This window comes from Thunnus albacares, chromosome 3 (genome assembly GCF_914725855.1).
Source record: "Thunnus albacares chromosome 3, fThuAlb1.1, whole genome shotgun sequence".
NCBI classification, from domain to species: Eukaryota; Metazoa; Chordata; class Actinopteri; order Scombriformes; family Scombridae; genus Thunnus; species Thunnus albacares.
In genome coordinates, this window is record NC_058108.1 from 7,908,674 (window position 1) to 7,932,432 (window position 23,759).

The 23,759-nt window shown below is 41.2% G+C and overlaps 1 protein-coding gene across 3 annotated transcripts; it reads right to left on the minus strand.

The window, feature by feature from the left end:
* Window positions 1–331: 331 nt before the first annotated feature.
* Window positions 332–22,701, minus strand: mafgb (v-maf avian musculoaponeurotic fibrosarcoma oncogene homolog Gb). 3 transcript variants are annotated; one of them, XM_044346120.1, is made up of 3 exons: window positions 21,038–22,701; window positions 6,351–6,416; window positions 332–6,237 (listed from the first exon to the last, which is right to left on the minus strand). In XM_044346120.1, exons 2-3 carry the CDS (start codon window positions 6,384–6,386, stop codon window positions 5,752–5,754), a joined length of 522 nt encoding a protein of 173 aa, XP_044202055.1. In that variant the 5' UTR covers window positions 6,387–6,416; window positions 21,038–22,701; the 3' UTR covers window positions 332–5,751. The 3 variants fall into 3 exon arrangements, with proteins under 3 accessions (XP_044202055.1, XP_044202056.1, XP_044202054.1); XM_044346121.1 differs by lacking the exon at window positions 21,038–22,701 and adding an exon at window positions 20,353–21,020; XM_044346119.1 differs by lacking the exon at window positions 21,038–22,701 and adding an exon at window positions 6,566–6,877.
* Window positions 22,702–23,759: the final 1,058 nt, after the last annotated feature.

Sequence of the window (23,759 nt, forward strand, 5' to 3'; positions counted from 1 at the left end):
TTCTTTTTCTCTCACTATATTATTATAATTATTATTATAGTAATACAGTGTATTTGTAATGCAGAGATTTCTTTAATCAAAATTAAAATCACAAAAAAGAACATTGCTATGATAATGACAATAATCAAGATAAATAACCAAAGTGGCTGTCTTTATTACCCAGAAAAAACATTAACATGCTGAATTAATTTTAAATGCTTTGCGTACCTTCTTAAAATACTTTGATTTGAGCTCAGAACCCTGTTGATAGTAATAATATAATATAAACTATATTAAGAAATTATATTCCTATATTTCTAAATTACACAATACACAGATACAAAAAAGCTGATCCATTTTAAAACATGTTTATTGGTCATATACAAAATAAAGTAAGCTGTTTATCAACAAACATACAGTATATACATCAATAAATTAAAAGATGCATCAGACTGATGATGAAACAGTTAATTTCATGATTACCAATACCTTGTCATCATCACTTACGTATCTACAAATTGAAAAAAAAAAAAGAAAGTACAATAATTTAGTTGAAGATAAATACTTACAAAGACTGTCACATTTTAAGTATTTTCCCATAGAAAGTACTGTTGTATAATAATTTATTACACCCCATACAGAAATATTACAAAACACAGAATTTGCTATTACAAGGGCTTTTCTGAATAGGCTACGCCATATTCACACAAACTCACTACTTTTCTATAGCTTTAAACTGACCATTATATACTTTTAGATACACAAAAATATCCCAGCTCCCATGAGCAACCTGGCCGAAAGCTCACCAGTAGACACATGTGGTGTGATGAAGAAAGAATAAAAGGTTAACAGGAGTAAAATAAGGGAGGGAAACAGAAGAAAAAGTTAAAAAAACAAAAACAAAAAACAAACAAATAATGTGATGTGATTCCTGGACTCAGGGTAGGATTTCATGTTGGAGGTTGTGCAAGTGACGAGTGCAGGGGCAGCAGAGGAGGTAACTTGGGAGGCAAGACAAACATTATTATTGATGAACACCAAACAAACGATCAAAGGAATCCTTGGTTCATTTACTCTCATCGATCGGCATTGGAGGTGGGTGAAAGGGCCTTTAGAGTCTGGTGGCGTGATTCACTAGGCAGGAAAACATCTGAATGACTACGTAGCGATTGGCCGGGCAGCGAGATAAGGAGTTAATGATTTGCATCTTCTAGAATAATCGGATGTTTTGAAGGGCTCGGCAGCCTGCTGAGTTAACTTGCTGACACTTTGTAGAAAAAGATAAGTGGTGTGAGAAAGCGTTTTTATCGAATGTGTCTCCACCATTCCCTTTCCTGCTCTGTAAAATATTTATGAATGCGGTTCGGGAGAGGTTGCTTGGGGTTTGTGATGAAATGTCTTTTCATAAGGAGGATGTGACCCCTCTACAGACAGCGGAAAATAAGGTCAGCGTGTCTCAAAAGCTCATAAACTCTGTTATGAAAAGTCACCAGGCCACCCTGTCTCATAATCACTAAAGGTTACTGTTGGTCAGCTGATTGTGTCGGCTGAGTGAAACGTCTGCAATGTTTCACCTCATTTGTAAGTAAATAAGAGACCAAAACACTGGAGAAATACTACAACCACAAGAAATTCAAAGTCTGGAAGACAAAAATAATGATATTCTTGAGTTCGACTGGAGGCCTTGCGGGACAGCTACAGTATATTTTGCATCTTCTTGGAAATGCATAAAAAATATTTGATGACTTCATGTCTTCACAGTTAATTGAATACATTAAGTAACGCTGGGAAGAAGCAATGTAAGCCACAACACTTAAAGCCAATTTTAAAAACAGAGACAAACTGACATAGCATTTGATAACCAATTATAGATTGCTAAACACTCTGTATATAAGCTCTTTCACCTTGTCACATCACACTGTACCTGCAATTATAAAAGAGACAATTTGACACGACGACTACGATAGCATCACTGCTCCTGTGCAGCAGGAGTTCTAATTTCGCCCTACACAGTTTGCATAATTAGAGATTTCTATTTAACAGCAGCCACAGTCTTGACACATTTATGTTTACGCAGTATGCATCCTTTTTTAAAACAAGGAGAGCATTAAAAAAAAAATACAAACTAGGTGAAAACATATTGTTTAACAGTGGCACATACAGTTCATAATATGTCGACAAGTACGGGGAAGATTTGTAGTTTGCTTCAGCTTGACACAACCTATTCTTAGCACGAGTTGACTTCCCTCTTGTTTTACACCAACATGACCACACACACACCACACAGGACTCACCAGTCAAAAACAGAATAACATCATTCAACAAGCAAATGTAAAAACAGTAAGGAAGCAACAGAGTGAGAGAGAGAGAGAGAGAGAAACAAAACGTCAACAAAAATCCAATATCTTATCAAATAATATCAATTCATTACATCATTACAAAACAGACAATCATAAATATACTGGGTGTGACACCTTTAGCTGCTGTGTCTGAATATCATTCATGTGATTTTTTTTAATGTAATTTTCATTTGACATTCCTGACATTTGTAGCTCTCTGGTTTCATAGTTGACTGGACATCCAAATGGTTATCAGTGTAAAGAATATGGAGAAGTAACATGCTTACACATATTATTGTTTGAATTTTGTTTTATATTATTGTAGGGTACAGATGAGGACACACCTTACTAATGTTAATAACTGCACAGCAGTAGGTTAGCTAACCCCCTTAATCTTCACAGTGGAAAATAGTGGTTCAGGTAAAACATGTTGTTGCATGTATGTAATGTTTTCATCACTGTAAATTGCATCTATTTCAATAAATGACTCAATTTAAAATCATGTTTTCCTTAGTTTAAAAAAAAACAGTTTGAGGCAAGTGTACTTCATAATGGTAAACCTCACTCTTTGACAGACAAACCATTAAATAACAGAATAGATTTTTCACTTTGTAAAACACCAAATACAATAAACAAATGCCGTTTCACTTCCTGACTCTTACAGTTCAAAAAAACAAATAAAACAGGAACAACATTAAATATAGATAACTATATAAAACATACACAGCAGAAACAAAATATCTTTATCACACACATTACAAAAATAACTTATTAAAAAAAGGGGTGATGCAGCCAGAGTGGCCCATTGTTGAGTTTCACATCTCTGTTACTTTGCCAGATGACCTGAATACACAATATCCTGAAGCTTGTGAGGTTAACCATAACACTTCCTCATCTCACTGGCCAATTCATCTGCAGTAAACGAGCCTCGAACACTGCAAAGACCAGAATAAAGCCACAAAGGCCTATTCAGAAAAAACGGGAAATGGGTCTGGCAAAAAAAAAAGAAAAATCATAAGTGCAGATAAACACACGAGCTAAAACACGTCTGCAGTGTTGGAGCTGAACGATGGGTCCTGGAGGACATAGATTTTACGATTAGAGAAGGAGTGCAGTTACCCACGGTGTCATCACCCGCTTCGGCCTGATATCAAACAAGGATCAAAGTCATACCCATGAAATAGTGAACGTTATAGTTACCTCGTCACATACCTACACAGCACACCACACGCTAGTTCACGGTTACACACACGTGCCTAGTCACTAGAGAAAAAACAAAGCTATTCAGTAGTTAAGCCACTTTTGGTACAATTGCAAAATAGAGAGATACTGTATATCAAACAGATTTTGTTAGATGTTTTTTTTTTTTTTTTTTTCTTTTTGTACAGGTCGTTACAAACAATGCAAAGATAATCGTCTTTATAAAACTCCAGACTCTACCATACATTGACAAAGATTCTTTGAGTATAGAACACCACATTAGACTATTTTTATGGTAAAGCTCGTGTGAAATGACATCCCATTTGTGTGACTGAAAATTGAGAGAAAAGGCTCAAAACTTGACATTAAAAATGTCTCTGCCAGCTGACTGAGCTGTCAGTCCTCACATCTACACTTGCAAGGGTGAACTTTGTGGTTAAAAGCGAGAGGAATGCAACGTAAACCACTTTGATTTGAAGCAAAACAAAAGTTGCAGTAGATATAATGACCTAGATTTCTGAGCCAGTAGCCAAATTAATAAATATCCAGTATGAACCAAGTAATTCACAAAAAACAGATACTTTCCTCCTTTCCAAAAAGCATAAAAAATTTTAGATAAATATGAGCTTCTGTTCTGCAGATCATTGTGTTTGCAAGTAGATGAACTGCCAGGTCACATGAATGGGTGTTATTATTATTATTATTATTATTATTATTGTTATTATTATTATCATCATTGTTATTAATAATCCTGATAGCTACTACACAGCTCGTACAACAACGCACAGCGAGAGTTAAATGCTGTCGCAACCTGATTCCTGATTGGTCAGTGTATCCCATTAAGCACAGGTACAAGCAACCACCTGCACTGAATCTCCACCGTCCCTCCACAATTCCTCACGTCCTCTTGACGCATATCGTTAGGAGACGAAGGCACTTTGTCCTTCCAAATTTCTTAAATATATAATATGTTGAGAGGAACTCAAACAGACAGAAGACGACTTTATCTTAATTCAGCTGTGGTGTTCAAACGACAATTTCCCTGAAAAATTCTCACACACCGAGCTGAGGTCAGTGACGTAGGATTCGGTCTAATTTCTCTCTATGGTAAGTTGTTGGGGTTTTTTTGTTTTGTCATGTTTTTTTTGGTAAATATCAATTGGCTTCCCCCCCACCCCCCTCTTTCTGTTAGATCCAGGAAATACTGTGTATAATAATGGAAGCCAGTTGGAATTGAAAAATGGAAGGACAGAGAAAGAATAGGTAAGAGAAAGCGAGAGTCGGACATAGAAAGAGAAGAGACCGTAGAAAAAAATACAGCTAACTAAATATAGCAATACCAAAACGAACACGCGCCACAGAATTTCACAGAATTCCTGATATATAACATTTCACACACAGAGAATACACTTTGGACCTCATGTGAATGACAACACAGTACAAAACAGTAGAAATACAGTTACCACCATTGTGTAATATATATTTTCTATAGTACTTTTCTGAAAAAAGTTCTTGGCTAGGCGGAGCATGATGGGACTTCTCTGCAGCCACTGAAATCAGCAGGTCACATGAAATCTTGTGTATTCTTTTAGAAGTGTACGGCAACCAGGGACCCCGCACTGTTTGTGTCAATCTAAGTGACAATACTATTCTTTCCAATTCCAATACATATGTTTATACATATGTAATACATGTGTTGGCTTAATGTTCTACATCTTGTTTCAGCCAAACAACCACTTCAAATGTAATGTGCAAACATGTGACATGATTAATATGCACTTACTGATATCTAGATCCACCAGCAGTTAAACTTGACACTGAACATTTGATTGATTTGAATGATAACTGAACAAAAAGGCATGATTTTTTTTCCAAAGATTTTTGGGCAATTCCATATTTTGATTTCTTTTTCTCCCTGGCCTGAAATAAAAATGACTTTTCCAGACTTTCAGTGACCGTAGGAACCCTGTGTATCTGTCCTGTGCTAAATGATCATGCGCTGACCAAAGGCTTGCATCTTTATAGTCTCAAGAATCTCCCTCTGCTTCCATCCTCTCCTTCACCTGCACTGATCTGAGACAGGTGACGGGAACGTGCTAAGGGCGACAGGAGCATAACTGCCCAGCTGTTTGAAGTCAGTGCAGGTGGAGGAGAGGCGGCCAGCAGACAAGAAGAATTACTCTGCTGCAGCTGAACTCCATCCCGACACACCCCCATCTATCTTTTCCCTCCCTCAAGACCGCGCATCTGTTTTTGACTTCACTATTGTTATCACGCTTGTTGCTGTTGCAACCTTCCCTGGTATGAGCGGACCAATGACTGATGACGCTACCCCTCCGCCTCCTCCTCCCCCTCCAGCCCGGACCCCGACCCCAACAGTGGGGCTACGGGCCACAGTCCTGGCAAAGGTCTGTAACGCCTCGTACTTAGACCTCAGAGCGTCCAGCTCAACGCGCATGGAAGCATTCTCGTTGGCCAGTTTGTCCACCTCCTGCTGCAGCTGGGCCTTCTGCTTCTCCAGCTCCTCCTTCTGGGTGACTCGCTTCACCCGGCAGCTGGCGGCGTAGCCTCGGTTCTTCAGGGTGCGCCGCCGCTGTTTCAGTTGCAGGATCTCCTCTTTGGTGAGCCCTCGGAGGTGCTGGTTCAGCTCCCGCACTGACATGGTCACCAGCTCGTCGTCTGTCAGGCTGGTGCCATTCTCCCCCGGCTCTCGCTTCACCTGTAGAAAGTGAGAGCAAGAGGGAGAGTGAAACAAGAGCCTGAAAGTATACCAAGAAGATCGCATGAGCAATGTACCAAAAATAAAGAATTCAGTGTTTTAAGTGCACTTACCTTCAAGGCTTTGTTTCCTTTGTTAGTCGTCGTCATGCCACAAGAGCCTTGCTCTTCTGAACAGACCTACAGACACACACAAGAACAAAATATAATAAAAGACAGCTGAAGGTCTGTGTAAGGCCAGCAGTTAGAGCTTTAAAAAAGACCATCAATCACAGTGTCTTATGATCAATATAAACATATTAATAGTATCAATATGTATGAATACCCACCAGGACACGTGGCAACATACCAAATCCAAATCTACTGCTAGAGCACTGTTGTGTGAACATGTTGCAGTATTATGCATCTGTATCAAAGTGTATGAGTGAAAGTGACACACAAACATTTCTTAGAATTTCCCTAACTTCCTGTTTCCTGGTGGTTACCGCAACAGTGCCCACAACCTTTGTGTTGTTGAGCTCTTATTGGTTGGCTTTAGGCCAATAGGAATGAAATGAGCGTGAAAGAAGAGGAAGTGGTAGAATTTGTGGGAAGGACTCCAGGGGAAAAACCAACTGTTAGAGCTCTGACACACGCGCACACACACACACACACACACACACACACACACACACACACACACACACACACCTTACCAGAGTCTGTAGCGCAGAGACTGGAGAGAAGTATAAATAGCAGAAGTAGAAAGACAGATATAGACTTACACCTAACAGGTATAAAAATGAATGTGAAAAATTCTGAGAAACCAAATAAAAATGATGTATACGCATTTGTGCCAAGGTGGAAACAAGAGACAAAAGGATGGAGACACACAAGTCAACAAAGAGGGAGCAGGGAAGTGCACAAGATGAGATCAGTCCTTAGAGTACACAGCTCCACAGATGAGCATCTCCACAAGCTCTCAATGAGATGCTTTGTGTGGTGCATTGGTCTGGCTCTCATCTCTCAGACCTGTGTATGTGTGTGTGTGTTTGCGCAATAAAGGGCAGCTATTGTTACTGCTGCTGGGCGATCATCATGAGACCAGTCATGATGACTCAGCAGATTCCTGATCTCAGTCTCTCACCCCTCCCTCCCCTCTCTCTCTCTCTCTCTCTCTCTCCTCTCCTGCTGTGCAAAATTTCTGCTCTCCTCTGTCACTATTTATCCCCCCTCCCTCTCTGTTTTTACACCGCTGACAACTCTCTAACTCCTTCCTAAAATGTGAGTGTTTGCCCAAAATACATCTGCAGGCTGAGGAAAGCCTAAAGGACAGGCACCACGGGGGGGTTGGGGCGGGGAAGTAAGGGGGTCAACAGGGAACCTGCTTGCATGTGATTAGTTGTCCAACGGACAGTGAAGTGCGGTTGTCCTCAAAGCATAAAACCTGCTTTTCAGCCAAACCGCCACATCTGATACTGCTGAATCAGAAGTTTAGTTAAACCAATCTGCTGATTAAAGGCAGCCTGTTCTCTCACTGTGTACATTTTTACTCTGCTATGTATTTCACATCAGGGCCAGGTTAAAAAAAATGGAAGACGCAGAGCTGCAATTAAGTTTCATTTCTTTAGTCAATCACAAGTTGGGTAATTTAAAAGGCTCCTTGTTTGAGGGAAGTGATGACATCTAAGTGACACCAGGCAGCGTTTCATTCTTATTCTCCTCTGTCAGAGGCACGGCACTGAGCATGCTAGTGAGCCTCTTTCACAATGCACCTCTGTCTGTCTATGTGTGTGAGTGTGTTTGTGTGTGCGCTGCCACAGATCCTACAGTTATAAATAGCTGTAGATCAAAGAAATAAAAAATGCACGCAACAAGCACATACAAGCACACACACACGTCAAATGCACAGCAACTAAATTATTTGTGAAAAAATGCTATGTGAATGAGGAAAAGAGTGAAAATCCTCACACGCGAGGTTCAGAGCATTTGACTCAAACACTTCAAGCGCTCCTTAATGGTTTAGGATCAGCCAATTATGAGCGGTCTTTCATTTAAATGTGTAGATATGGAGTTTCTTCTCAATAACCAAACGTCTCCCATCCTTGTGTTTTGCTGGGATGCTGCGTACCCTCCCACAGCTGGAGGTGCATCTTCGCACAATAGATGGATCAAAGGCATGAAGACTGAGGGTGGCTGTTGGGGATGGGGGTGGGTGAAGAGTGGGGGGAAGAGTGAAAACAGAGGGGCAAAAAGGAGGCTGTTTTCCTGCCAGGCACTGGTTTATTTCCCCTGTGCCCAAACCCCAACCCCCCTCACCCCCATCTACATACAAACAAAAAGCACGCCGACAAGCACATACATCCCCCTGCTGCCATGCCAGTGGGGTACAATAAAACCCACACGTAAAACGATCGACTGCAAGTGCACAAATGTGCAAATGTGGTTATATTTAAAGTGTGAGACAATATACTCTCTGTGAGGAAATTGGTGAACATACTGTGCATGCACGGTTCAGAGGTTTGTGGTTTCCTCATTTCAACAGCTTCTTGTTTGGGATTTGTAAACTGTCTTTGATAAAAAAACAACTAGCAAATGGGATTATTAGAGAAGCAAAAAGGGGATTCATCTATATTCATACTGACACAACTCCATGCTAATCATCTTTGGTATCTGCAAACATATTTGTCTCAGACATCACAGCTTACTTTTAATGACATGTTCTTCAGAATAATAAAAATCTTTCACTATATGTGGTTTTTAAATGTGTTATGATCACCAGAAATGTCAGATTTAGCTATGAATAAAATACACAGTAACTGATGGACATATTTATGTAATTGTTTCAACTCATCAAATGATATTTTCAACTCTGATCAGTTAAGAAAGAGATTGTGTTGGTGCAGGAACTACAACCAGACAACAACTAGCTACAACATTTGGTTCATTGTTGATCATCAGCAGATTGATTTCCGGAATAATAGATTAAATGTTGGTCTATAAAATGTCAGAAAATAGTGATGTTTTTATATCTTAAAACCTAAAGATATTCAGTTTATCATAGATGACAGCAAAAACAACAAATATTCACACTTGAGGAGCTAGAAGCAGTGAATGTTTGGCATTTTTACTGCAAATTAATTTTCTGTCTATTGACTAATGACTAATTGTTTCCGCTCTTATCGTGGCACATCTACTTTATTATTATTATTAGTAGTCTCTAGAGTCGTGGTAGTAGAGGTGGAAATTATGAATCACTTTTCAAACAGTTTCAAATTGTTTTGTTCAGTTCAACTCAGTCACCAACTCCATAGTTTGCATCACTATTGCATCACCTGTTCAAAGGTAGTTCAGTGTGTACATCAGTAATCGCGTCACTGTCACCTCGACGTTCGTCACCGATTCCGTCTTCATTTCAGTGGTATGTTCAGTCTAGTTAAAACTGTTGAGTTCAGTGCAAAACTTGGCCTACAAAGCACCGTTTAAAAGGTTAATAAAGCAGCAGACAACTACTTCCAAAAGAGTTATCACATCACGATTGTTTCTAGGTCTTTTAATAAGCTTTTAAAATGAGGAAAAAAACTTACTGTGAATCACAGCTGAGCTGACAAGAAGCACTCTCAGTCACCGGTTAGTGGAGCTTCACTGCTAAACGCTACTACTGATCTGGTCAGTGACAACGATGATTTGGTACAGTCAGTTCTGTTTGAAGATTAAATATTATACATGTGTTTGTAGGTGTACTGAGCATCTCTAAGTGGTAGTAGTGGGGAGGATATTTAGTTTGGATACTATTTCATCAAGGTTAGACAACAAAAAAACCTGACCTACACCACAGCATACACCTGCAATAAACAAGTTTGTGTGTGTGTTCTCTGGGAGCACAGGCCATGTGTAAGTCACCCAGGTTAAGGATCATCTGCTGTGCAAAGGCATCGCCATTCATCTTGAGCTACGACACACACACACACACACACAAAGTGCCAGAGGTGTCCTTCCCATAATGCTTGCGGGGTGGTCGCTGCGGTGTGGTCAATGCCACAGCCACTGTTGCTACAACAGACAGCATTTTTGCTGTGGCAGGCTGGATTTTTTATGGAGCAACTGAAAGAACGCTGACGACTCAAGAGCAGAGCTGCTTACAGTTACAGCGGAGCGACAACACACACACACAAACAGCACACACACACAAACAGCGGACAGGACATGGGGACAGGGATAGGAGAAGAGGTGCAAAGTGGTGGAGATGAGTAAAATACAGACAGCAGAGAGGAAAAAGATAAGAAAGCGAGGAGAAAAGAGGGCGAGGAGGGTGGTAGGATAGCAAGGTGAAGACAGACTAGGTAAGAAAGGAGGAGAAGGCGGGGGGGGTTTGCTGGTGGTGGTGGTGAAGGAGGACTGAAAGAATGCTGACGTCTCCAGAGCTGATTAGCGTTACAGCGGAGACATCACACCCACAGCCGAGAAAAATGCTGAGTATGGAGGGAGGACGGGGTGGGTGGGGAGGTGGGGGGGGGGGTGGGGGGGGGGTGCAAATGACAAGGGAGAAAGAAGAGAAGAAAAAGAGAGAGGCAAGTGAGTAGGGAGGAGGAAGAGGAGGAGGAGAGAGAAGGGGATGGAGGAACGCCGATGAGGAGGAACGGGACGGGGGGAGGGGGGGGGGCAGAGAAGGAGGAAGAAGAGGGGGTGGGAAAGCGTTTGGGTGAAAACGCATCCTCAACACATTTGTAAGAGCTTAGCTGCTGGGTACGGAGGCGGGTGGAGGGGGAAGAGAGAGAGAGAGAGAGAGAGAGAGAGAGGACCAGGGAGGGAGGAATGGATGGAGGGGGATTGGGGTCAAAAAAAAAAAAAAAACCCTGAACTCAGCAACGACACGACTAAAACCTCCAATTAGAAAAGTTCTGAAGCAGATCCAATGCAATAAAACTACTGCTGACCGTCTCTCTCTCTCTCTCTCTCTCTCTCTCTCTCTCTCCCCACCTTCTCTCCTCTCTCTCTCTCTCTCTCACACACACACACACACACGAAAAGCTTCACGTCCTGTCTTGTTGACAAATCAAGTCCTGGAGAAGGAATGAAAACGAGGCAGAAGGTGAACATGGTGATCACGGGGCTTTTAAGATAGATTAAAGAGCGCAAGAAACAGAACAAGACATAAAGCACTACTCCTTTCTCTTCAAGTAGTGCAGACGAACAGGAAACTGTGCGCATGAGTTTGTGTGTAAGTGTGTGTGTGTGTGTGTGTGTGTGTGGCTGGCTGGCTGCAGACTGAGTTCTAATTAATCTTGTTTGAGAGAACCTTTTGCTCCGTCCACTGCCGCCACACAGAGAGGAATTTCTTAGAAAGACACTACCTACTTAAAGGCTGGTGGCATGCTCTCTCACACACACATACACACACACACACACACACACACACACACACACAGAGGAAAATAAATAGCCAGATTAGACGCTTGCTTCAAAAACGACCCGGGGGCTGGTGTGCGTGGGTGTACGCAGAGCATAAACAAGCTGGCGTATAGAGAATGATCAAGAATAGATCGTAAGAGTCACAAGTCATTTGTGATGCTGTGGCAAGTCTGTCTTTACTGAATAATCCGACCGTAACAACTGTCTCCACTGCGCCTTCTCTCTCAGCCAACTCTGTGAGCGAATAACGGAGAACAAAAAGAGGCAGACACACAGCAGGACACCTCAAGAGTGCCACAAACCTGGGCTCCTGGCTGCAGTCCACCTCGCCTGTGTTTAAAAAAAAAGAAAAAAAAAAAAAAAAGAAAAAGAGGGAGCAGTGCTCATTGATCTAGTGTGGGCTAAGGGTGTTGAGGGAGTTGGTAAATAATTAACGGTGAGCGCTGTGTGGAGGCTAATTGAGAATTAGGAATCAGATCAGCGATAATGGCAACCTGTGTATAGAGAGGCCCATAGCAGAGATGCAGGACCGTGGAGAAAGGGTAGTAGAAGGGAGTAGAGAGCGAGGGGGAGAAAAGACACCAGTTTGAGCTCCGTGTGTGTGTGTGTGTGTGTGTGTGTGTGTGTGTGTGTAGAGAGAGAGCAGGAAGCTATTAACTGGGAGCTATGCAGAGCGTGAAATAAGCACGATAACAAAGACAAAGAGGGAGAAAACACAGGGACAGTGAAGGAAAAGCCCCTCGTATACGTATCATAATATATGGAGAGAGAAGAGCGATCACTTTCACACTTTTCTGAGAGTTCAGAAAGGTGTCTGTGTGTGTGTGTGTGTGTGTGTGTGTGAGTGTGTGTGTGCGCACACTGGTTAAGCGTGTGCGAGAGTGTTTGTGCAAGTGTGTTATTAAAGGCGAGAAAAAGTCCTGGCGTCAACACGTTTTTTCCCATTCCAGGTAGTAAGTCGGAGTGTGATGACAAATTTCCCAACACAAGCAAAAAAATAACTGCACTGTCAGGCAATCGAGCCCTGGCTCCTTTTTCTTCATAAGTGCCTTTTTTTTTTTTTTTTTTTGAAGAGGAGAGAAACATACTGTAGGTTAAGTTGGTGCTCTCTTTGTGTGTATGAATAACAATCGGAGGGTTGCGAGGGAGACAGCGGTAAGTTAGACGATAGGTTAAGTTTGTTTCCTCCGGACACTGCACATCCCTGGTCAGCGAGACTGACTAGTTTCAGAGCAAGAGCACAGTGAGCGTAGTGAGACTCTGAAACTTCTCTGGCGAACGTTTAACTACGGGAACGCACACGAGGAGCAGTGGCCTTTTGCACTGGGACATTCCTGGTGACCATTTTAAGGTTTCCCATTTGCTGCTGCTCATTCAAGATGGTATGACAGGCACTACGGCTCACACACACGCACACAAACAAACAAAGGATGCAGTATGTGCGTGTACATGTGCGAGTTGCATTGTATTCATCTTGCTTTTTCCCCACTTAATACAGTTAGTTTGGTTCATTACTTTTTAATTTCTGTGTCATACCAAATATGTTTCACCTTCAGATTAAAAGACACAATTCATGGTAACTTATATGCAAAACTCAAAGAAAAACATCAATATTTCACACACTTCAATATAACTTTAAATTACATGTTTATATGCAAAATTTCACATAAATTATACACTGAATAGCAAGCAAGAAAACTACAAGCTGAAAGTTTTCCTAATTAGTAACACTAACTGGATGTTTTATATGTGTCAGTCTTCAGCATCCATGAACGGCTGCAAATAATGATTTTTTTAAAAATAATATTGAAAAACCCCAAACAGTCCAAAATCCGAAGACACACAGAAGAAAGCAGAAAATTCTCACAATTGAGAAGCTACAATATTTTCTTCTTGAAAAATGTATTTAACAATTATCAAAACAGTTGCTGTTAGTTTGATGTCGATCATTTCAGCTCCATGTTAAAAATATCAATCTCTGTTTTTTTCTTACCAAGAAATGTATCACATGGTTCAAAGTGAAAAGGTGAAACAAAATGAAACTCATTTTTTTTAGATTATTGAGATGACACATTGAACAAATTCACTTTTTGGGTGACAAAAAAAACTCCCAGAGATTCTAGTGTCAATACAAGACAAAAAGAAGAAAGAAAATAAGAGTTTGAAGAAGATCAACTCAGTGATACACAACAAACATTATTAGGTTTAAAGTTAAACTTCATCCCATCAGATAAATCTGACCAATTTGAAGGTGATTTGATGAGGGATTGTAAAGATTCAACTCTTTTTGTACCAAAACAGCTCTGATCTGTAGTTTCACTACTACACAACTAGGCTTCACTGTGAACAAAGAAATTAAAACTAAGTGGAGAAATGTCGTTGAATTGAAATCATTTATTTCCACAGGTGAAAGCGAAGAGCTGGTGCTACATGTGACGCACACACTTATTTTTGTTCCCTTTCTTTGCTCCTTGGCATCGATCCACTATGTGTGTGTGTGTGTTGTTTTTTTTTTAAATTTTATTTAAAAAGGTTCAGAAATTCATACCACAATTCTGGGATCGTCACACTGCAGTTAAAAAATGCGGCAAGTCGGCGCATGGAGATGATGCAACTGGTAGACAACCACTGGTACGGATGCTCCTGTTACCGGAGCCTCGCATCTCACAACAGCCACGGTCTCCTTTAACTGGAGCCTCCTCGAAAAGCTCCAAAATAAACCCAGAGGTCCTCGGAGGGAAAACATGAGAACTTTATTCAAAGAGCGCTGATCACAGAGTGATAATTGATACAGAGAAGCGGCTTTGTAATACTGGTGTCTGAACACACCACAATCACTTCAGCACAGAGGGCTGGATCAGTGATATGAGCCTCTTAAACTCAACTTAAACTTGTTTTCCATTTCCTAATCCTTTTGACTTTTCATGCATGTTGCAATGGGATTTATCTTGATTTCGTACAGTTTTTCGGTTCTCAGGGAGGTTATGTAAATAAGGAGTCAAGACACTTGTAGAGGGAGGGTACATTTAACACACACACAAACACACACACACACACACACACACACACACACACACACACAAAAAAGGACAAGCAGCACATTCACACAGAAGCAGAAAAACAGTGGAGCATAGCGATGATTATGCACCAGATCTGCTTACACCATATTTCATCATTACTGTGGAGAAAAAACACTCAACTATTGATCTGCCCCACTGCTTCTATCTGCTTCTCTCTCTCTCTCTCTCTCTCTCTCCAATTCCGTCTTTAATTCCTGCATTTACTTCTTTCTTTTTTACTTCTCTCTCACTCGTAGAAATTTGCAAGCATAACAAGACTTTTCTGAAATGGATCCCAGTAGTAAACAAGATCATAAACACGCAGACTACTTAAAATTTATCTTCCAAGCACCAAACTCTCTAACGCAACCCCCATGCACAACACACACACACAGAGGAGGAGGAGGTGGACACAATATTGTGAATACCTGTGCAATCTAATGCAATCCAGTACGATAGCCCTGCAATAAATGCTGCCTTTGTGCAGCTTCTGCTTTAATGCAATCCCAGAGGAAGGATAGATATATAAACCTTACCAACAGCAACGTTTTATAATGTAATGCTGTACAATATCAAAACATTATTAACCACCACATCATTATAGACTTTAATCCAAACTCATTTATATTTAAGGCTGAGTATTGAATTTACTGACTTTTTGCCACAGACCATAATGTGTCCACAGCACCGAGTATCAAAACCTGTCAGGTACCAGAAGTTGGCATTCAATGCTTTCTCAGTTTCTTGTTGCTTATTCTTTCATTTGATATTTCCTAGGTTACATCACAATTTGGCTGATTTTAATTGATTTTTATTTAGGTGAAGTTCTTGTACGGCTGCTGATTGCTGAGACGAAACTAAACACTGCTGCGTTTTTGTTTGGCTTGTGTTGTTAAATGAGAACAAGGGAAGGTTTATACAGTAGAAATACACTTTTATGGTCCTTATACTAATCAAATAAAATCTTGTCTTTGTAGTGTATAGGTACCAAAACTCAGGTAGCTTATTGGCAAAAAAAATGACGACACTCAGTCCTATACTGGCAGGAAGTTGAACATTAATAGCTCCACAGAAGTGAGATTTATAGGAGGGCTATTGTATTTTATTGCATGTTTGTAGGTGTCCAACCCTTGTAAACGTCCACTAAAACACAAACCAGACAATACTAATGGCTAACATGAGGAGAGTTGCAACTAAATATTATTTATCACTGATTAATCTTACTAACTTTTAATCGATTGGCCATTAAAATGTCCTCAAAATTAAACAACCACATAGGTCATTTGTAGCGCGCGCTCCAGAACGACCCACTGGAGCGTAATATGCCGCTTACCAAAACTGTTAAAAATCACTGTTAAAAAATAATAATGTTTCATGATGTGACAATGGGGTGGTTAAGGGGTGGTTAAGGTCTGGTTAGGTTTAGGCACAAAAACCACTTGGTTAAGGTTAGAGAAAGATCATGGTTTGGGTTAAAATGATCACATGAAACGTGGTTACTTCCTTGAATTAAGATATTCATCGTTGTCATAGCAACAGTAAACACCACAACAATCATTGCTACAGTTTTTTAAAAATGTCCTGACTCGGGGTTGGAAACGGGAAGTGAACAGCGGCCTCCTGCAGCTAAGTTTACTTTTTTTAACTAACTATCTAGTCATGCACCCAACACTCCAACCCGCCCCCTCCTAATAAGGAAGTCACCTTATATGTCATCATGAACATGTCATATGAACCGCCTCACTTCCCCGGGTCATAACTACTATGGCTGCTAGATAGCATCTGTCACTCAAACGTAACTATAGGCCCTGTTCGGCGACTGAATTTACAACCTATACTGTTGTTTATCTTGGGACGACAGGCTCATTCAAACAGCTAGTTCTGTCCGACCAACAGTCCAAAACCCAAAAAGTATTCAGTTTGCTATCATAGAAGAGTAAAAATAACAGCAAAAATACGCATTTGAGAAGCTGATACCAGTCAGTTCTTGGCGTTTTTGCTTTAAAACTATTTATCGAGTATTTGATAGACTAATTGATTAATCAACTAGTCATTTTATATCTACACATTAGTGCATCTCTTCCTTCCAGCTGAGTAAACACTTGTCTTAGCTCAAAAGCTCTTGTCCCATCCGTCCTCCCTCACAAAACCAGAGGAGGTTTTACACAGTGTTTCATCAACTTGACCTCTCTACATACAGGGAATCTAACAAGTTTATATGAAAGCGCACACACACACACACACACACACACACACACACACACACACTCCTGTGATGTGGTAAAACAAGACTGATGTTACACTCATTACTCAGGGCTTCCTCCTGAAGAGAGAAGCTCCAGGTCAGACATCATGAAGGGATGAAAAGGAATCAACTGCCTAACAAAGAGTGTTGTAACAGCCAACTGATAGTAAAATTACTTCCCATACGTCGTCTTTCTACACTTTGCAAGTACAGCTAGAAACTCTCACAGTTTTTAAAAATTGGTGCTTACAGTGCTCCCTCTCTCTCTCCCTCTCTCTCTCTCACACACACACACACTCACACAGCTCTACATCAACTAGATCCTAGCATCTTATAGGTGTTTTATATCTCCTACTCTCTTGGTTCGCTCTCTCTCACATGCACGCACACACACACACATGCACACACATGCACACGACAAGGCAAAGAAACTAGCTGTGGTAAAGTGAAAACGCCATCTGTCAAGCGAGAGCGCATTTGCTTCGCCTCAGCATTTTCGGGGGAATGCCTTGAAGACAAAAAGGTCCTTGTTCTCAATCTCTCCGCAAATCCCATCTCTCATTCTTCCTTCATCCCCCTTGCTCCGCGCGCCTTGCCGCTCCGCCACCATCAGCAAAGTTGCACACATAAGCATTGGTCAGCGTTCAATTACCGTGAACACCAGGGAAGGATGGGGAAAGTACTTGACAGAGAAATGCACTTCAAGCACTGATTAAATACTGATACCAAGTATAAAAAGCTTAGCCCCTAGGTTGTGTGTGTATGTGTGCTTACACGCGTTGAGAGAAGGAAATGGGAAACTGTGTATGTGTGTGTTAGAGAGAGAGAAAGGAGGGGGGGTGGGGGGGGTGGTAGGGGGTGCTCTCCTCTCCAATACTGATACAACTGTTTCATCATTATGACCCTCTATTACAGTACTCGCCAACTTGCTTACTACATACTTTTGATACACTCCGCAGAGTGCTGACTCTAACTAAAGCGGCTGATATGGAGTCATTAGGGGGTGAAGTTTCTGTTTTTCTTGAGCCCACAGAGCTTCCCTATTACTCTTCCGTGTTTAAGAGTTGCAGTGCTCATGGGTTGCTACCTGGCAGCAGATAATGGCCCATCTACATGAGATCAATCAGAGGCTATTCGGTTGCAACGCATTATAGGTCATTGCTTTCTTTTTTTAGCAGCAGTCTGGGTTAATGAGCAGTCAGTGTTTAACATCAGTGTGTGCTTTACTCCAACTTACATTCGATATTTATATATATATATATATAGACGGGTGACATATTCAAGGAAAAAAACAACATTAAGAGTCTTAGTAAGGTGTTGTGCTGCCACCACATGCCGCCAGAACAGCTTCAGTGTACCTTGGCATTGATTCTAAAAGTCTCTGAACTCTACTGGAGGGATGAACACCATTTTTCCATAATTTCCATTCCCTCATTTGGTATTTTGATGATGGTGGTGGAGAGCGCTGTCTAACACGTCAGTCCAAAATCTCCCTTAGGTGTTCAATTGGGTCGAGATCTGGTGACTGAAGGTCATAGCATATGATTCACATTATTTTCATACTCATCAAACCATTCAGTGACCCCTCGTGCCCTCTGGGTGGGGGCATTGTCATCCTGGAAGAGACCTCTCCCATCAGGATATAAATGTTTCATCATAGGATAAAGGTGATCACTCAGAACAACTTTGTATTGATTTGCAGTGACCCTTCCCTCTAAGCTTGGACCCAAATCTTGGACCCAAACCATGCCAGCAAAATGCCCCCCCACAGCATAACAGAGCCACCGGATCCCCTCACTGTAGGGGTCAAGCATTCAGGCTTGACTTGTCTGACCATATCACTTTTTGCAACATCTCTGTAGACCAGTGCCTGTGGTTTTTGCACCACTGAACTCTCAATGTGCATTCATCTTTGTAATGAGGGGTTTATGCACTGCCACCCTGCTGTAATATCTCTCTCTATGTCATCATCGAAGGACTGTTTTTGCTGACACAGTCTGATCACATCCTGCACTGACATTCTCAGTCACCTGAGGAAGAGTTGCTCTTCCGTTTTTACTTACATATCACACTAATGCACGAACATCATGCTGCACTGTTGACCACAATTTCCAATCCTATTTACTGATGTCTTTCCCATAGATCTAAATGCAGATGTCACTTAAGTTATTGTTACTAATGAAACACTAGCCAGGTGAGCCGTATTTGTGACTGAAGCTGCTGCCCACCCGTGCCCCAACAATGAACCCTCTTCCAAAGTCACTTAAATCGTTTCCTTTTGCACATCTTGATACAAAATCAGAATAAACTAGGCCTGCTCAGCATTTTTATATATGTCACAGAGCATGATTGGATGTTAATTGCTTAATTGCACCATGCAGTGCACCTGTGTGGAAGCATCTGCATTCATTATGTTGCTCCACTCATTTATTCAGATTTTCCCTTCAGTTTGTCACCCGTCTATATATATTTAATGACATTTATACACAATGATACATTTTTATTTTTAGACTTCTCACTAAAGGTGAGTGAGGTCACTACAATATATCAACGGCAGCAAGAATCATTGGTTGACTGCTCGAGACTGTGAAATTGTTTTATTCGATCAGTCAAAAGTGAAAGCTGAATAATTTACACCATATGTGTCATGTCTGTGTGCACATTCTTTCCATTTGCCATAAATCCGCTTGAACTGAGGATGTATAAGAGCCTGTAAACCTGACTGAGAAAAAAAAAAAACACATGTAGCACTAATAACATTTCAAACACCCACATGAGTCTCTAATTATCCCATAAACACGTCAACATCCACTACGGGACCGGGCCTATTTATTACAAAGCCAAGCCCCCGGTACAAACCGAGCTCTTCCTTCCCTCGCTTCAGACCTTTGTCCGCCCGCCTGCCGCCGGTGCCATGTTGCCATGGCTCCCTCATGCCTCCGCTCTGCTCGCGCAAACGTTGAGAAATAACAACGTTGTGATGAATCAGCATCTCTGCCGCGAGCCCGGCCGGTGCACAGCGAGGCAGAACCGGGAGATAGACCGGCTCACTCCGTTCAAACCGGCAGTACAAGTCACTTAAACGTAAAAAAACAACAAAATACCATCTAATGTAAGTAACGTTAGACACATAAGGTGAAGGCCTGTCTGAAGAACAGCGTCTGACACAAAGCAAATGTCACAAACAGCCGCTGCCCTCTCGCTCACCAGCTAACCACTGGACGTTTGACAGTTACACAAACACCGCAATGACAGTTTATTGTTTGTTGTTGTCGCTAGGCTTTTTTTTGTTTTGTTTCCTTTTTCACAAGTCACACTGCCAACTAAGCAAACAGCGAGGGAACGAGAGGATATGTCAAGAGTCTGTAAAAATAGTCCACAAGAACAAACTAGTGAACGAACAGCTGACTGGCCATCTTACCTGTGAAGCAGCGACAGACGAGTCAATCTGCCAACTGACAGCGGCTCGCTGTGTCCACCGCTGCCGCTTCAGCACCTCCGAGCGCGGACAGTCGGAGGAGCTAACGTTGAGGTTATGTGTTGTTTGTTATCGAGGGTTTCCCCGCTGCTCTAAGCTGTTAGTTTACATTAAAAGGTTTCGCCCCCGGCTCTTCTTACTTTCAGCCTTTTCTAAAAATCTAGTCATTTCTAATAGCCAGGAACAAGGGAATCCCCATGCAGTCATACCAGCGGTACAGACAGCCGACCCGCACGCTCCTCTAATTCCGACACATGCCTTCTTTTTTTAAGCTTGACAACCGCACACCCCCTTTGTCTATGTTATTATGAAATCACCAGTTGGTCGGCCGGCGTGGCCGTTCAAGCGACCGACCGGGTCTCGGAGCTGGATGACGACCGGATCGTGATGATTCAGCACTAGCTGACTACAGCCCTTTAAACGAGTTCGGCTGGACGGGACAGCGCAGCGGTAGCGGCAACGGCAGCGCACAACGGGACAAGCGGCAACAGAAGCTCGACCGCGCTCGGCGGCGGCGATAGCGGCATGGCAGCGGCGGTGGCCGTGCACACTCAGCAAAAACAACACATCTATATTCAGCACTTTTTGAGGAATTTCAGTTTTTTTTAGATTTCGACAGCTGACTCACCAGAAGTCAAACAGACGCCTTTTCGCCCACCGCACCGTCGACGGTTGAGGTTCGCCGATGGTTGGTCGACCCGGTGCGGAGAGAGACAGTTGGAGAAATGTTTTTTTTCCGCTCACGCCTTCTCGCAGGTCTCTACATATATCCACTCCTTCCTCGCTTGTTTTAGTCTGTGGTCGGAGGCGCCAGACGTCAAATGATGTTTGGATCACATGGTTTCATTCATGAAGGATCTACGCAGCCCGCATTTAAAGAGACATGAGACACCAGCCTACTACTTTGTGATGGACTGTATGCTACAGCCAGGGTGGAAAGTGTGACAAGACAGCCCCACCTCTTTGCTAATGTCTAAACTTAGAGCTAACATTTGAAGAACTGATTGGCTCAAACAATAGTACACTGATGGAAGGAATAAAACACTACTACTACTGAAGAACGACGCTGTTATTGTTGTTGAACAGCATCAGAATTGGGAAATTCATAAATTTAGCAAATTAAATATGACATCAGCAGAGGTGGAGGTTTGCATTTTGTTCCCTATTTGAGTTTTTTGTGATCTCATCAAAAAAAGACAGTTTTAAAATGGGGCTACATGTTATTTAAAAAGTGGAAAAACTGAAAAAGCAACATTTAAAAAAAACTGTGCATAAATAGAGATAATCTACAGTAACACAGTCAACACAAACATTTATCCACATACAGTAATAAATTCCACACAGAGATATAGGCTACACTTTTCTGCACAGGTCCTGCCGATGATTTTCACTACATAAATCTGATATGTTGTGCTTCCTCTAAAAGACGGATGTGATACGGCAGAATCAAAAAAATAATGAGTTCCTGACTCAGGCTCCAGCAAACTAACTGTCACTTCTCACATTCACAAAAAACTGTACAAAAGATATTTACCATTTTATAAAGAATTTTCATGCGGAAATAATGTTTTGTATGTGTCAACAGATAAAGGCCTACGTGAGTATATGACACTGGGGTATCACAATCAAATTTTCACAGGTTTAATATGCAATATTAAGTTAGTTTTTTGTTAATTTTACAGGCAGTGTTTAAATGACTGGTTGGCTGCCTGAAAACATTGAAATCTCACTTTTCCCACTCTGTTCTAGTGCAGTACTAAAGACTGAAGAGGACAAATAGTACCATAAACCTCTATAAACTCATCATATATCATTTACAGTACAATTCAGAAACATAACGAAACTGTAAGGACCAATGTAAAGCAGTTCATCAATATTCCATTTCCATTTTCTGAGAAACTAATGACTTTCTGTACAAGACAAGAAAGCACTCAACCAATATCAGCAGCCTATTTCCAGATAATGCCACTCACTTTATAAAAAATAGTTACTGTTACATATTCAAAGACTTACATTTCCACTTGGCGTCCACAGGCCTCTAAGAAAAAGAAAGTGAATCTCTGCCAAGCTGCTGAAAGTGAAGACATGTTTTGAAATATCATTTGAATTAGTCGTGCTATTTTTTTTTTTTTTAAACAAAAAATGACTATTATGTAGACAAAACATAATCATACAGCAGGTTGAGCCAATGTAGGATTACATTTCAAATTGTGTCTCCAGGATTTTAATAGCTTTTTTGTCCCCAAATGCATCTCAAAAAGCAGTTTTGGCAGATTTTCCATCCATAAGGAGCTCAGGACATTTTATCATCACCGACTGATAAAACTGAGATGCAGAGGTAGTAGTGGAAAATCTCAAGTACAGTACTGAAGTAAGATTTTGAGGTACTTTTGTGTATTTGAGTATTTTGAGCTATGTATTCCCATTTTATGCTACATTACATTTTGGAAAAATATTTTTTACTCAATTTATTCAACAGCTATATTTACTGCAAAGCTAATTTGCAGTTTTTAAAAAAAGGACATACAAAACATACAAAACATACAAAAAGTAAAATCTAATATATTTTTTAATACACCTCGACTTCTGCTTTCATGTTAATGCATCAATATTAATATATCTGTTAAATAATATAGTAAAGCTATTTAATATAAAAAGGCAGTGAGTACTTTTACTTCTATAACATTCCAAATGCAGATTTTTTTTACTTGTAATGGAGTATTTTTACATTGTAGTATTGCTGCTTCTACATAAGGGAAGTGTTTCAATACTTCTTCCACTACTATATGAAGACCTTTGTGCATATTTGATTCTCAGATAAGCATCAGTAGAGCAGAACACAGGACACACTCAGCACCTCTCTAGACCTGTACAGTGCACGTTGACATGAGAGGGAAGCCCATATTGCACATTCACCAACTGTGTGGTAACTGTCAGGGCTTCCTCTTTCTGTGACCGTTTCACCAGACAGCTGCACTGAGCTGATACTGTATCAGCCCAGAGATCACAGTTGTGCACGTGTAACGCAAACACACACACATACATTACTGACAACACAGCGGTGTACAAACAGTGAAACAGACACACGTGGAAGACTTTGACTTCCCACAAACTAACACCTCTCTCCTCGCTCGTCTCTCCTAAGTTTTTAATTTCAGAGAGGATTAGGCGGATGTTTGGTGGTGGTGATGGAGAACAGAGAGTGAAAGAAAAAGCCCTTCCATCTATGCACTCATCTTGGTTTCTGGCACACCTCCTGGCCTCGATAAGATATGCAAACAACCATGTTACTGCAAAGGTCAGTGATTACATTGATTGAATGGAGATGACAGGTAGCATCTGGCCTACCT